This window comes from Anomaloglossus baeobatrachus, chromosome 8 (genome assembly GCF_048569485.1).
Source record: "Anomaloglossus baeobatrachus isolate aAnoBae1 chromosome 8, aAnoBae1.hap1, whole genome shotgun sequence".
In the NCBI taxonomy this organism is placed as follows: Eukaryota; Metazoa; Chordata; class Amphibia; order Anura; family Aromobatidae; genus Anomaloglossus; species Anomaloglossus baeobatrachus.
The window spans coordinates 150,962,022-150,976,148 of NC_134360.1; the positions used below are offsets into that span (position 1 = coordinate 150,962,022).

At 44.4% G+C, this 14,127-nt stretch overlaps 1 protein-coding gene across 1 annotated transcript in view; it reads left to right on the forward strand.

The window, feature by feature from the left end:
* Positions 1-248: 248 nt before the first annotated feature.
* LOC142250051 (complement factor H-related protein 4-like) overlaps positions 249-14,127 on the forward strand; it is a 605,766-nt gene continuing 591,887 nt past the window's right edge. The window contains exon 1 of the mRNA XM_075322112.1: positions 249-324. Coding sequence (XP_075178227.1) covers positions 252-324 — 73 coding nt within the window. The 5' untranslated portion in view covers positions 249-251. The remainder of the gene's footprint in view (positions 325-14,127) is intronic.

Below are 14,127 nucleotides of genomic sequence, written 5' to 3' on the forward strand. Positions count from 1 at the left end.
AAATAAATGTGACCTTTGTTTAAGCAGTAAATGTTTTCAGATGGATCAAATGATTTCTGCAGAAATGTTAGGTAACCTATGTACTATTTGCTCTTGCATCATCAGTAGATGGTTAGTTTCAACAATTGCAGTAAAAAACAAGAAGTAAGAAACAAGGTGATACGTTTTAAATTTCATCTCACTGCTGCATTCATTGAGCCGTGGAGAGAAAGGCAGTAAGCTGGAGACACAACTGTGCTGGGAACCTCAGGATGTCTGTGATACAATTCTTCATTCTGCTTCTGTGCGCAGCATTTTGTTGTGCAGCTATAATGCCGGAGAGAGGTAAGTCATCAGCTCACTTTTCATTAGCTTTTTGTTTTTCATGAAGACAAGGTACAATTCAGCTATAAGGGTTGTTTTACAATTAAGCATTATTTGGAGAATGTCACTTCAGTTTTCTAGCTGTGGTCAGAAATAGATCCAGCGGGATTGGGAAGAATATTTCCACATTATTTCAATTCCACATTACTTTTACATACAATTCTGTTTTTGGCTCAAACGTGTTCTCAAAAAGTGCAGCACTGTTTCCAAAAATGTTAGACGTGAAACACAAGACTGTTAATTATACCTTTGTTTTCCAAAGGATATGTGCAAGGGGAGATTATTTAATGATGAGTTTATTTTTTATATCCGCTTAAACAACATGTAAAAAAATTGCTTCAATTACACTTGAAAGAGTTTTCTTATTTATTTCTATTGTAAAACCATTTTGCTTGTGTTCAATTCACTGTTTTGAGCATTTTCTTTCTGGCTTTTAAAAACATGTCTGCTGAAGAAAAAGGAAAGTGACTCTCCTGATAGAATCTGCTCCAAATTAGGCACAGCCTGAAAAAGTTTTAAAAAATGCTTCAGGAAAAAACATCAAAAATACTTCAAAAACTCTTTAAAGCCACTTTAGGAAATTAAGATCTCAAAAACTCAAAGAAGGAACATTTCTAAAGCGGGCTTCACATGCTACGAGATCGCTACAGCGATCTCGTTGGGGTCATGAATTTTGTGACGCACATCCGGTCGCTGTAGCGATGCCGTTGCGTGTGACACCTTTGAGTGATTTTGCATCGTTGCAAAAACGTGCAAAATCGCTCATCGGTGACATGGGGGTCCATTCTCAAATATCGTTGCTGCAGCAGTAACGAAGTTGTTCCTCGTTCCTGCGGCAGCACACATCGGTATGTGTGACACCGCAGGAACGAGGAACTTCTCCTTACCTGCCTCCTGGCCGCAATGCGGAAGGAAGGAGGTGGTTGGAATGTTTATCCCGCTCATCTCCGCCCCTCCGCTTCTATTGAACGGCGGTTCAGTGATGCAGCTGTGACGTCGCTGTGACGCTGAACGAACCGCTCCCTTAGAAAGGAGGCAGTTTGCCGGTCACAGCAACGTTGCAAGGCAGGTAAGTAGTGTGACGGGTCTGGGCGATGTTGTGCACCACAGGCAGCGATTTGCCCATGTCGCACGACCGATGGGGGCGGGTACCCTCGCTAGCGATATCGGTCCCGATATCGCAGCGTGTTAAGCGGCCTTTAGGCTATGTGCACACTAGAAAATGGACTTTTCTTAAGAAAAATCCTCACCCTCTGGCAGAATACCGCACCCACGGCAAAAACCACGGCAAAACCACAAAACTGCACCTTAACAAAAAAACATTAATAACGCTGCTTTAAATCGCCACCAAAATAAAGAAGTACAGCAAAAATATAATACCCAGAGAAGAAAAACAGAATTTAAGTAACGTGTGAACCTGGCTTTACAGACTCGAAAAATCAGGACCTTTAAGGCTATGTGCGCACGTTGCATTGAGTAACTTGCTGAAGAAAATGTATTCTCTGGCAGAAATTGTCTTTGTTAAATTTGGTTTTGACCACATAAACGCAGGAAATACGCAAGCGTTTTTGCCGCGTTTTGACCGCGTTTTACATGCATTTTCAGTGCTAAAATTGAGATGCGTTTTCAATACAAATACACTAATAAATAAAGTTTGACCATTCAAACAGTAGGAAAAAAATTGACAAAAAAAATAAAATAATAACCTTTAAATCATACACTGTAATGATAATTTACGGAAAATGATTAATGAGATTTAATAATTATGTTCAAAATAAAGTAAAAGTATTGTTTAATTCTTTTTTTAACGTCGGAATGGATGTGAGGGCAAATGGAAACCTCTTGACCTCACTATAATGCCAAAAACGCATGCTTTTATTTTTGACAAAAAAGCATGCATCCAAAAAGCATGTAAAATGCTAGAAATTTCTTTTAGGATGCGTATTGATATTTCTCATTGACTCTAATGTTATCAAAACACAGCCAAAATGGCAAAAACAATTGACAAGTTGCTTGTTCAAACGCAGCGATTTTGACACATTTTTGACACCAAAAATGCTGCGTTTTTAAAAACATTGTGCGCACAAGAAAGCCCTATTTTCCATAGACTTTGCCTGGAAATCAAAATGCATGCAATTTTGCACTAAAACGCTGCAGCTCAAAAAGCTGCGGAAACGCATGAAAAAACGCTACGTTTTTACTGGCCTAAGGCTGTGTTCGCACGTACATGCTGAAATTTCTGCAACGATTTGTCAGCACATGTGCGCTGCAAATCGCTGCAGAAACACTGTGTAATGGATGCAGTGTTTCAGCAGAAAAAATCCCTCTGGATGCTGCCTCTCCATAGACAGACTGGGAGCTGCATCCAAAGCGCACAATAGAAGTGACATGCTGCATTTTTGAACGCACCGATTTGGATCAAAATTTCAGCATCCAAATCGCTGTGTTCAAAAAAGCATCGTGCGGATGGATTATGCACAATCTTCATAGATTGTGCAGGGGACGCAGGACGCATGCATTTACGCTGCAGTGCAATATGCAGCATAAATGCATTCAATACGCACACGTGCACACATGCCCTTATAGTGAAACCTACATAAAAATAGGAACATAAGGGTTGCTACTCTGAGTAAACAAACAAAAACCATCCATAGGTCCCAGCCAGCCCAGATACATAGAGATAGTTCTGGATTTGAGTCTATGCCCTGCAGTCCCAGGTGTGAAAGACACTCACTGCCACTGTCCCCCCTGACATCTCTTTCTGCCAGGGTAGAAAAATGTTAAAACGGTGTGGCCAGGAGCATGGTCAAAATTTGACAGGTCCTGTGTAATGCGCCACATAGTTTGTCCCTGTTTTGTAAAAATTGGGATGTATGCTTCACTAAAATACCAAGATGTCAGCCATGGGGGTCTTCAGCAAACCCCTACCTCCCATTTTAACCCACCAGCACCCCAAAAACACATTGTGAGGGGCCAATTATAGCCAATATACACAAATACACCAACTACATCTCCATTTAAATGCAGCTATCAGAAATTGACGACTGCATCTAAATTATTATCTACAATCATGGCCAAAAGTTTTGAGAATGACACCAAAATTCTATTTTCCCATGATCTGTTGCCCTCTGGTTTTTAATTGTGTTTGTCTGATGTTTACATCACATACAGAAATATAATTGCAATCATATTATGAGTACCAAAATGTTATATTGACAGTTAGAATGAGTTAATGCAGCAAGTCAATATTTGCAGTGTTGACCCTTCTTCTTCAGGACCTCTGCAATTCTCCCTGGCATGCTCTCAATCAACTTCTGGACCAAATCCTGACTGATAGCTGTCCATTCTTGCATAAGCAATGCTTGCATTTTGCCAGAATTTGTTGGTTTTTGTTTGTCCACCCGTCTCTTGATGATTGCCCACAAGTTCTCAATGGGATTAAGATCTGTGGAGTTTCCAGGCCATGGACCCAAAATCTCTATGTTTTGTTCCATGAGCCATTTAGTGATCACCTTTGCTTTATGGCAAGGTTCTCCATCATGCTGGAAAAGGCATTGTTGGGTGCCAAACTGCTCTTGGACAGTTGGGAGAAGTTGCTCTTGGAGGACATTCTGGTACCATTCTTTATTCATGGCTGTGTTTTTAGGCAAGACTGTGAGTGAGCTGATTCCCTTGGCTGAGAAGCAACCCCACACATGAATCGTTTCAGGATGCTTAACAGTTGGCATGAGACAAGACTGGTGGTAGCACTAACCTCTTCTTCTCCTAATAAGCTGTTTTCCAGATGTCCCAAACAATTGAAAAGGGGATTCATCTGAGAAAATGATTTTACCCCAGTCCTCAGCAGTCCACTCCCTGTACCTTTTGCAGAATATCAGTCGGTCCCTGATGTTTTTTCTGGAGAGAAGTGGCTTCTTTACTGCCCTCCTTGAAACCAGGCCTTGCTCAAGCAGTCTCCACCTCACAGTGTGTGCAGAAGCACTCACACCAGCCTGCTGCCATTGCTGAGCTAGCTCGGCACTGCTAGTAGTCCGATCCTGCAGCTGAAACAGTTTTAATATATGGTCCTGGTGTATGCTGGTCCTTCTTGGGCACCTTGGAGCCTTTTTGGCAACAATTGAAGCTCTCTCCTTGAAGTTCTTGATGATGCGAAAGATTGTTGACTGAGGTGCAATCTTTGTAGCTGCGATACTCTTCCCTGTTAGGCCATTTTTGTGCAGAGCACGTGTTTCTTTAGAGATAACCATGGTTAACTGAAGAGAAACAATGATACCAAGCACCAGCCTCCTTTTAAAGTGTCCAGTGGTGTCATTCTTACTTAATCATGACTGATTGATCGCCAGCCCTGTCCTCATCAACACCCACACCTGTGTTAATGGAACAATCACTAAAATAATGTTAGCTGCTCCTTTTAAGGCAGGAATGCAATGATGTTGAAATGTGTTTTGGGGGTTGAAGTTCATTTTCTTAGCCAATATTGACTTTGCAAGTAATTGCTGTTAAGCTGATCACTCTTTATGACATTCTGGAGTATATGCAAATTGCCATTAGAAAAACTTAAGCAGTAGACTTTGTAAAAATTAATATTTGTAGCATTCTCAAAACTTTGGGCCATGACTGTAGATTTGGCCATGACTGTACATTTTATGTATATTGTCTACTATTCTATATAGTACTTTTTAGTATTTTTTATCTTTTTCCTTTTTAGTTAACTGTGGCTTTAATATTTATTATTGATTTGATTTATTAAAGTTTGTTTATCATGTATACTGTATACTGTGTAGGGGGATATTATTAGGTGTATCATCAGCAGAGACCTTATGGACCATGGGGCTTTTGTTATGTGACAATATGTAAATATTTTTAATGTGTGTACTAGTGATGAGCAAGCACTTAATTGCTCTGGTGCTTATTACTGGAATCAAGCAAGTCAGACGCTTTGGTGCTTGACTTGAGTAACGAGTATATTGGAAGTCAATGGGAAACTCGAGTTGAAAGAGTCTCACGGGAAGTCTAGGAGGCAGTAAAAATCGCTGAAATGGATGGAAAAAGCACTCAAATGGAATGGAAACAGACTGGATGAATCTCTGACTCCCACGTCACTGCTGGGAATAATGTTGTCAGAGTATTAAGCCACTTTTGCCAACTGACAATAAAACATACCAAGCCAAAGATAAAATGGATTATACAGGACAAAAATGGTAGAAAACATTTTTTACTGTATAATGACTTGTTTATAAGGCAAAATAAAAAAGATAAAATAAAACGTATCTGTAGCACCCCTGAGACTGGTCGCTACAGGGTATATCATTATATCCTTCCTGGAAAGAAGAAGTTAACCTGGTAAGTTTACACAGCTCATATAGCTCATCTAAACACAATCAGGAAGTCACTCAGCCAGTTCCTAGCAGGCCCAGGCACTAGGGGAACTCCAGGTCACCATAACAATGATCTGGATCCTTGCAAAGGTGCTGGCATGAGTAGGAGTTAAGTTACAAAGCAGACAGGAAGTCAGGGCAGAGTTCCAGTCAGACAGAGACAGAGTAGACATGCTGTGGAGCAGCTCCCTGAGGGGTTGCTGCCAGGCACCCCTCAGGGAGGCAGAACAGAACCATCTGGGATTTAACACTGCACCAACCTCTGCAGGAGTCTTCTGCAGAGGGGAGCAAGATCGGCCCTAGTGACACCTGGAGGATCCGGTACCAGTAATCGTGGGCTAAAGGAGTATGGTCGTCAGGGAGAATATGGTGAAGTACTCACGGGACTGAGCACAGGCGGGTTCCGTACCCCGCCTGTGCTCAGTCCCATGAGTACTTCACCATATTCTCCCTGACGACCATACTCCTTTAGCCTACGATTACTGGTACCGGATCCTCCAGGTGTCACTAGGGCCGGTTCAGGAAGATGCTCACCTGATAAAAATCTGCCCGGTGAGAGGACCATCAAGGACCTCACCGATGTTAGTGTCCGGGACACAGCAGCAAAGAGGGAACCCGGGAACGGGGACTGAGGTCCAGGCCATAGAGAGGTTCAAGCTGCCTGCCATATGGGCCAAGACAGAGAGTGGGAGAGAGAGCAGGAGGAGATCCCAAGATGCTTCAGGCCACGAGGACCCAGCAAGTACAGAATTGTGCACTGAGGAGAAAGCCCACCAATTACCAGACATTCCCAGACCTCTGACCTGCCAAGGATCGACCGGAGTCTCTGACGGTGAGGACCAGCACCTGGGGTGCGATACCATCCTAACCAAAGAATAAAAGCATCTGAAACCCGCACCCGGTGATTCTGTGAGTAAATGCCGCCGCCTACGCTCCGGCACTCCTGTGGACTGCAGCCCCATTCTCACCAACCTCCCGGGGTAATCCCGCTCCACCTGTGGGGAGCGATACCATCCTGGCTGCACCCAACACCTGCCCTGGAGAGAGATTCTGCAGTGGCGGCTAATTCATGGCCGCACACCATGGGTGACGCTGCGAAGCATCTCCCATTCCCATCCAACACCGCTCCTGGCAGAGGAAAAGTCACAGGAAGGGTCTGCGGCAGAGGAGGCCGAGACCCAGTCGCCACTGCAACTAACGACATGCTTTCTAGAGACCCGTTGCCCTCCTTCCATCTCCATTTACATTGGACACCTGTTTTTTTGTCTTTTCTTGTAGTCGACGGGGCCACAGAGCCGGGTCAAGCCAGTCACAGCAACCCCAAGAAACCATTGGCCCGTGACGAGTACCCCACGTTCCCGTGAGGTGCTACATCTCTTCCACACCTTAGGCTAATCATTTACTCCATCTCGAATAAAGCATACCCAAACACTAATTTTTATCCATTTAATAGGATGATGACAACTGTTCAGATCTGCATCCCACCACAAGAAACATTCCCAGTAAACCCAAGAGAATGAAATTATTCTCAGTGTGAAGACTCACAATGACTATGGGATAGCAGGAAATTGGGACTCCTTTGCTGACCCTCAAGCTACTGGACCCTAAGCTATAACTACCCTCAGGGATACTCCTAATGGTGGAGAGGCCAGAACCTCCTTTCTGGCCTGGCACCTGACCAGTCCTGATCTGATACTCCCACCCCCTCCCCCAGGGAGGGATAAGACAGGAGTGAGATGAAACCCACAAAAGTAGACAGACAGAAAAGACCAAAACTCTGGCACATAACTTGCAAACACAAAGGTATAAGGCTATAAGGTATTAGGAGGAAAACAAGAGCAGGAAGGAAGCAACAAGACAACAGGGGAAATCTCTACAACTGCTTCAAGCAAAAAATAACAATTTCACCAGAAAGCCTGGGACATCAAAGCTCACAGACCAACACAGAAAAACCTATAGCTGGCATGGGTAGAAGATATCATAGGATAGGAGCATATGTGATTAGCTTCTCCACCACATGTGTTCAAGGAGTATTACAAGCAGACTAGCAGAGAATAAATGTTGCTAGCCTGCCTATTAATCAGCACACAGCAGGTTGACACCCGAGTATGCCTGTGTTGATCGCAGACACCAAAGAAACCATTGGACAGAGTGTCATAATCTGCAATGTGATCAGAGACCGATGCTGCCCTGACTAGAGTTGAGCGCGGTTCGTGGTTCGTGGTTCTCCAGTTCTAGGCTCGAGTGATTTTGGGGCATGTTCTAGATCGAACTAGAACTCGAGCTTTTTGCAAAAGCTCGATAGTTCTAGAAACGTTCGAGAACGGTTCTAGCAGCCAAAAAACAGCTAAATCATAGCTTGGTTTCTGCTGTAATAGTGTAAGTCACTCTGTGAATCAAACTATTATCACATTTCAGTGTATAGTGTGCATGAACAGCGCCTTCAGATCACTGCTGTTTCTATAATGGCGATCGCCATTTTTTTTTTTTTTTCTTGTCTTCCTTCCCTAAGCGCGCGCGTCTTGTGGGGCGGGCCAGCATGTCAGCCAATCACAGACACACACACAGCTAAGTGGACTTTGAGCCAGAGAAGCAACGGCATGTGTGATAGGATCTGCATGTCACATGTCCCTGCATTATAAAACCGGACATTTTCTTCACGGACGCCATTATCTGCCTTCTGCGTCTTTGGTGTCAGACATCACTGTCGCAGCTCCGTCATCCTGAGTCCTATCGCTGATACAGCTGTATGCGCTGCATACACAGCGCTAGACAGCATAGGGAGAGCACTTTATAGCAGTCCTTTTAAGGGCTCAAAGCGGCAGGGTCAGAGTTAAGGTGACAGGTCCTGAAAACAGCGCCAGCGTCTGTGCAGCCAAGGTCAGGGATTTCCTCCCTGCATTTCACCATTAGGAGGGAATAGAAAGGCAGGCTTCCATTCCTCTACCCAGAGCACCACAATCCTGGCACTGTACCCTCTTGTCCTCTGCACACTCCAACTCATAACTAAGCCATTATACTAGCAAACACTCAGTGTACCTAGTGGCATCCTATACGTGGCTATTGGACTTTGCTATAGTCCCACTAGTGCCAAGACATTTGCAGAGCGCATCTGCCTGCATTGCACACTCCAACTAATTATAACGAAGCCATTATACTAGCAAACACTCAGTGTACCTAGTGGCATCCTATACGTGGCTATTGGACTTTGCTATAGTCCCACTAGTGCCAAGACATTTGCAGAGCGCATCTGCCTGCGTTGCACACTCCAACTAATTATAACTAAGCCATTATACTAGCAAACACTCAGTGTACCTAGTGGCATCCTATACGTGGCTATTGGACTTTGCTATAGTCCCACTAGTGCCAAGACATTTGCAGAGCGCATCTGCCTGCGTTGCACACTCCAACTAATTATAACTAAGCCATTATACTAGCAAACACTCAGTGTACCTAGTGGCATCCTATACGTGGCTATTGGACTTTGCTATAGTCCCACTAGTGCCAAGACATTTGCAGAGCGCATCTTCCTGCGTTGCACACTCCAACTAATTATAACTAAGCCATTATACTAGCAAACACTCAGTGTACCTAGTGGCATCCTATACGTGGCTATTGGACTTTGCTATAGTCCCACTAGTGCCAAGACATTTGCAGAGCGCATCTGCCTGCGTTGCACACTCCAACTAATTATAACTAAGCCATTATACTAGCAAACACTCAGTGTACCTAGTGGCATCCTATACGTGGCTATTGGACTTTGCTATAGTCCCACTAGTGCCAAGACATTTGCAGCACGTCTGCCTGCGTTGCACACTCCAACTAATTATAACTAAGCCATTATACTAGCAAACACTCAGTGTACCTAGTGGCATCCTATACGTGGCTATTGGACTTTGCTATAGTCCCACTAGTGCCAAGACATTTGCAGCACGTCTGCCTGCGTTGCACACTCCAACTAATTATAACTAAGCCATTATACTAGCAAACACTCAGTGTACCTAGTGGCATCCTATACGTGGCTATTGGACTTTGCTATAGTCCCACTAGTGCCAAGACATTTGCAGAGCGCATCTGCCTGCGTTGCACACTCCAACTAATTATAACTAAGCCATTATACTAGCAAACACTCAGTGTACCTAGTGGCATCCTATACGTGGCTATTGGACTTTGCTATAGTCCCACTAGTGCCAAGACATTTGCAGAGCGCATCTGCCTGCGTTGCACACTCCAACTAATTATAACTAAGCCATTATACTAGCAAACACTCAGTGTACCTAGTGGCATCCTATACGTGGCTATTGGACTTTGCTATAGTCCCACTAGTGCCAAGACATTTGCAGCACGTCTGCCTGCGTTGCACACTCCAACTAATTATAACTAAGCCATTATACTAGCAAACACTCAGTGTACCTAGTGGCATCCTATACGTGGCTATTGGACTTTGCTATAGTCCCACTAGTGCCAAGACATTTGCAGAGCGCATCTGCCTGCGTTGCACACTCCAACTAATTATAACTAAGCCATTATACTAGCAAACACTCAGTGTACCTAGTGGCATCCTATACGTGGCTATTGGACTTTGCTATAGTCCCACTAGTGCCAAGACATTTGCAGAGCGCATCTGCCTGCGTTGCACACTCCAACTAATTATAACTAAGCCATTATACTAGCAAACACTCAGTGCACCTAGTGGCATCATATACGTGGCTATTGGACTTTGCTATAGTCCCACTAGTGCCAAGACATTTGCAGCATGTCTGCCTGCGTTGCACACTCCAACTAATTATAACTAAGCCATTATACTAGCAAACACTCAGTGTACCTAGTGGCATCCTATACGTGGCTATTGGACTTTGCTATAGTCCCACTAGTGCCAAGACATTTGCAGAGCGCATCTGCCTGCGTTGCACACTCCAACTAATTATAACTAAGCCATTATACTAGCAAACACTCACTGTACCTAGTGGCATCCTATACGTGGCTATTGGACTTTGCTATAGTCCCACTAGTGCCAAGACATTTGCAGCACGTCTGCCTGCGTTGCACACTCCAACTAATTATAACTAAGCCATTATACTAGCAAACACTCAGTGTACCTAGTGGCATCCTATACGTGGCTATTGGACTTTGCTATAGTCCCACTAGTGCCAAGACATTTGCAGAGCGCATCTGCCTGCGTTGCACACTCCAACTAATTATAACTAAGCCATTATACTAGCAAACACTCAGTGTACCTAGTGGCATCCTATACGTGGCTATTGGACTTTGCTATAGTCCCACTAGTGCCAAGACATTTGCAGCACGTCTGCCTGCGTTGCACACTCCAACTAATTATAACTAAGCCATTATACTAGCAAACACTCAGTGTACCTAGTGGCATCCTATACGTGGCTATTGGACTTTGCTATAGTCCCACTAGTGCCAAGACATTTGCAGCACGTCTGCCTGTGTTGCACACTCCAACTAATTATAACTAAGCCATTATACTAGCAAACACTCAGTGTACCTAGTGGCATCCTATACGTGGCTATTGGACTTTGCTATAGTCCCACTAGTGCCAAGACATTTGCAGCACGTCTGCCTGCGTTGCACACTCCAACTAATTATAACTAAGCCATTATACTAGCAAACACTCAGTGTACCTAGTGGCATCCTATACGTGGCTATTGGACTTTGCTATAGTCCCACTAGTGCCAAGACATTTGCAGAGCGCATCTGCCTGCGTTGCACACTCCAACTAATTATAACTAAGCCATTATACTAGCAAACACTCAGTGTACCTAGTGGCATCCTATACGTGGCTATTGGACTTTGCTATAGTCCCACTAGTGCCAAGACATTTGCAGAGCGCATCTGCCTGCGTTGCACACTCCAACTAATTATAACTAAGCCATTATACTAGCAAACACTCAGTGTACCTAGTGGCATCCTATACGTGGCTATTGGACTTTGCTATAGTCCCACTAGTGCCAAGACATTTGCAGCACGTCTGCCTGCGTTGCACACTCCAACTAATTATAACTAAGCCATTATACTAGCAAACACTCAGTGTACCTAGTGGCATCCTATACGTGGCTATTGGACTTTGCTATAGTCCCACTAGTGCCAAGACATTTGCAGCACGTCTGCCTGCGTTGCACACTCCAACTAATTATAACTAAGCCATTATACTAGCAAACACTCAGTGTACCTAGTGGCATCCTATACGTGGCTATTGGACTTTGCTATAGTCCCACTAGTGCCAAGACATTTGCAGAGCGCATCTGCCTGCGTTGCACACTCCAACTAATTATAACTAAGCCATTATACTAGCAAACACTCAGTGTACCTAGTGGCATCCTATACGTGGCTATTGGACTTTGCTATAGTCCCACTAGTGCCAAGACATTTGCAGAGCGCATCTGCCTGCGTTGCACACTCCAACTAATTATAACTAAGCCATTATACTAGCAAACACTCAGTGTACCTAGTGGCATCCTATACGTTGCTATTGGACTTTGCTATAGTCCCACTATTGCCAAGACATTTGCAGAGCGCATCTGCCTGCGTTGCACACTCCAACTAATTATAACTAAGCCATTATACTAGCAAACACTCAGTGTACCTAGTGGCATCCTATACGTGGCTATTGGACTTTGCTATAGTCCCACTAGTGCCAAGACATTTGCAGAGCGCATCTGCCTGCGTTGCACACTCCAACTAATTATAACTAAGCCATTATACTAGCAAACACTCAGTGTACCTAGTGGCATCCTATACGTGGCTATTGGACTTTGCTATAGTCCCACTAGTGCCAAGACATTTGCAGCACGTCTGCCTGCGTTGCACACTCCAACTAATTATAACTAAGCCATTATACTAGCAAACACTCAGTGTACCTAGTGGCATCCTATACGTGGCTATTGGACTTTGCTATAGTCCCACTAGTGCCAAGACATTTGCAGAGCGCATCTGCCTGCGTTGCACACTCCAACTAATTATAACTAAGCCATTATACTAGCAAACACTCAGTGTACCTAGTGGCATCCTATACGTGGCTATTGGACTTTGCTATAGTCCCACTAGTGCCAAGACATTTGCAGAGCGCATCTGCCTGCGTTGCACACTCCAACTAATTATAACTAAGTTGCATTGTCAGGGATATTTATTCTTTATTATTCTGCTGTTAATAAAGCTAGACCACCACTGCAATCTTCACCACCTCTCAATTTTTACTACCACATTTTCAGTCCACAATCTTGTCGCAATCAACATGAGTGGCAAAATGACAGATGCTGGTGGAAAGGGGAAGAGGCGTGGTGGAAAAGGCAAAAAAGGTTTTGTCCGTGGGGAAGGTGGCAAAGCTCCATTATCATCTGCTGAAGATAGACCATCTACCAGCAAAAGTAAGATGTCTACTACTTACCGTGGACAATCCGATGTGCTCCCTTTTTTACGGACACGAACAACAAGAAGAAAGGTAGATGATGGGCAAAAAAGGAAAATGCTTGAATGGATCTCAAGTGGTCCAACAAGTGCCCTCTCAGCCACTTCAAGTACCGCATCCAAAAAACACCAGTCCTCTGAGTTGTCATCCCAATCACACTTGATTTCTCCTAGCTCTGAAGTCTCCATCAGCCCTGCACAGTATGGTGGAACTGAGATGGCTGAGTCTGCAGAGCTGTTCAGTCACACTATAGCCTGGGAATCAGAGGTCTGCTCCCAAGCTACAGTGAGTACAGAACAGGAAATGGTCTGCAGTGATGCCCAGAACCTTTGTGACTCTGATTCAGGCCGTGAGGACCAAGTTTCTGAGCATAATGTTGACCCTTTGTCACAAACTGTAACACCTGTGGTTATAGACAATGAGGAACATACTGATGAAGATGAGACGCAGATACCCGATTGGGATGACAACTTAAATATTCGGTCAGGGCAAGAAGAGGCTCGGTCTGAGGGGGAGGGGAGTGCAAACACAACAATTGATGATGACGTTCTAGATCCCACCTACTGTCAACCCCCAGTCAGGCACTCGAGGAGGTCAACAGAGGCGGTGGAGGAGGATGCAACCGACGACGAAGTTACCTTGCGCCTTCCTGGACAGAGTCGGAGCACTGGTAGCACGTCTACAACTGCATCCTCAGCCACCACTCTGCCTATGAGCATTATTCGGGGTGGATCAACAGGTTGCATGGCCTCTAAGCCTTGCCTAGCCTGGTCCTTTTTTGACATCGAAAAAGATCGCCCAAATCATGTGATATGTAACATTTGTCATGATTCTCTTAGTAGAGGTCAAAACCTCAGCAGTTTGACAACTTCTTCCATGAATCGTCACATGAATAAATATCATAAGTCCCGGTGGGAAGCTCACCGTGCTGCAATGCGGCCTAGCGGAGCGAACCAT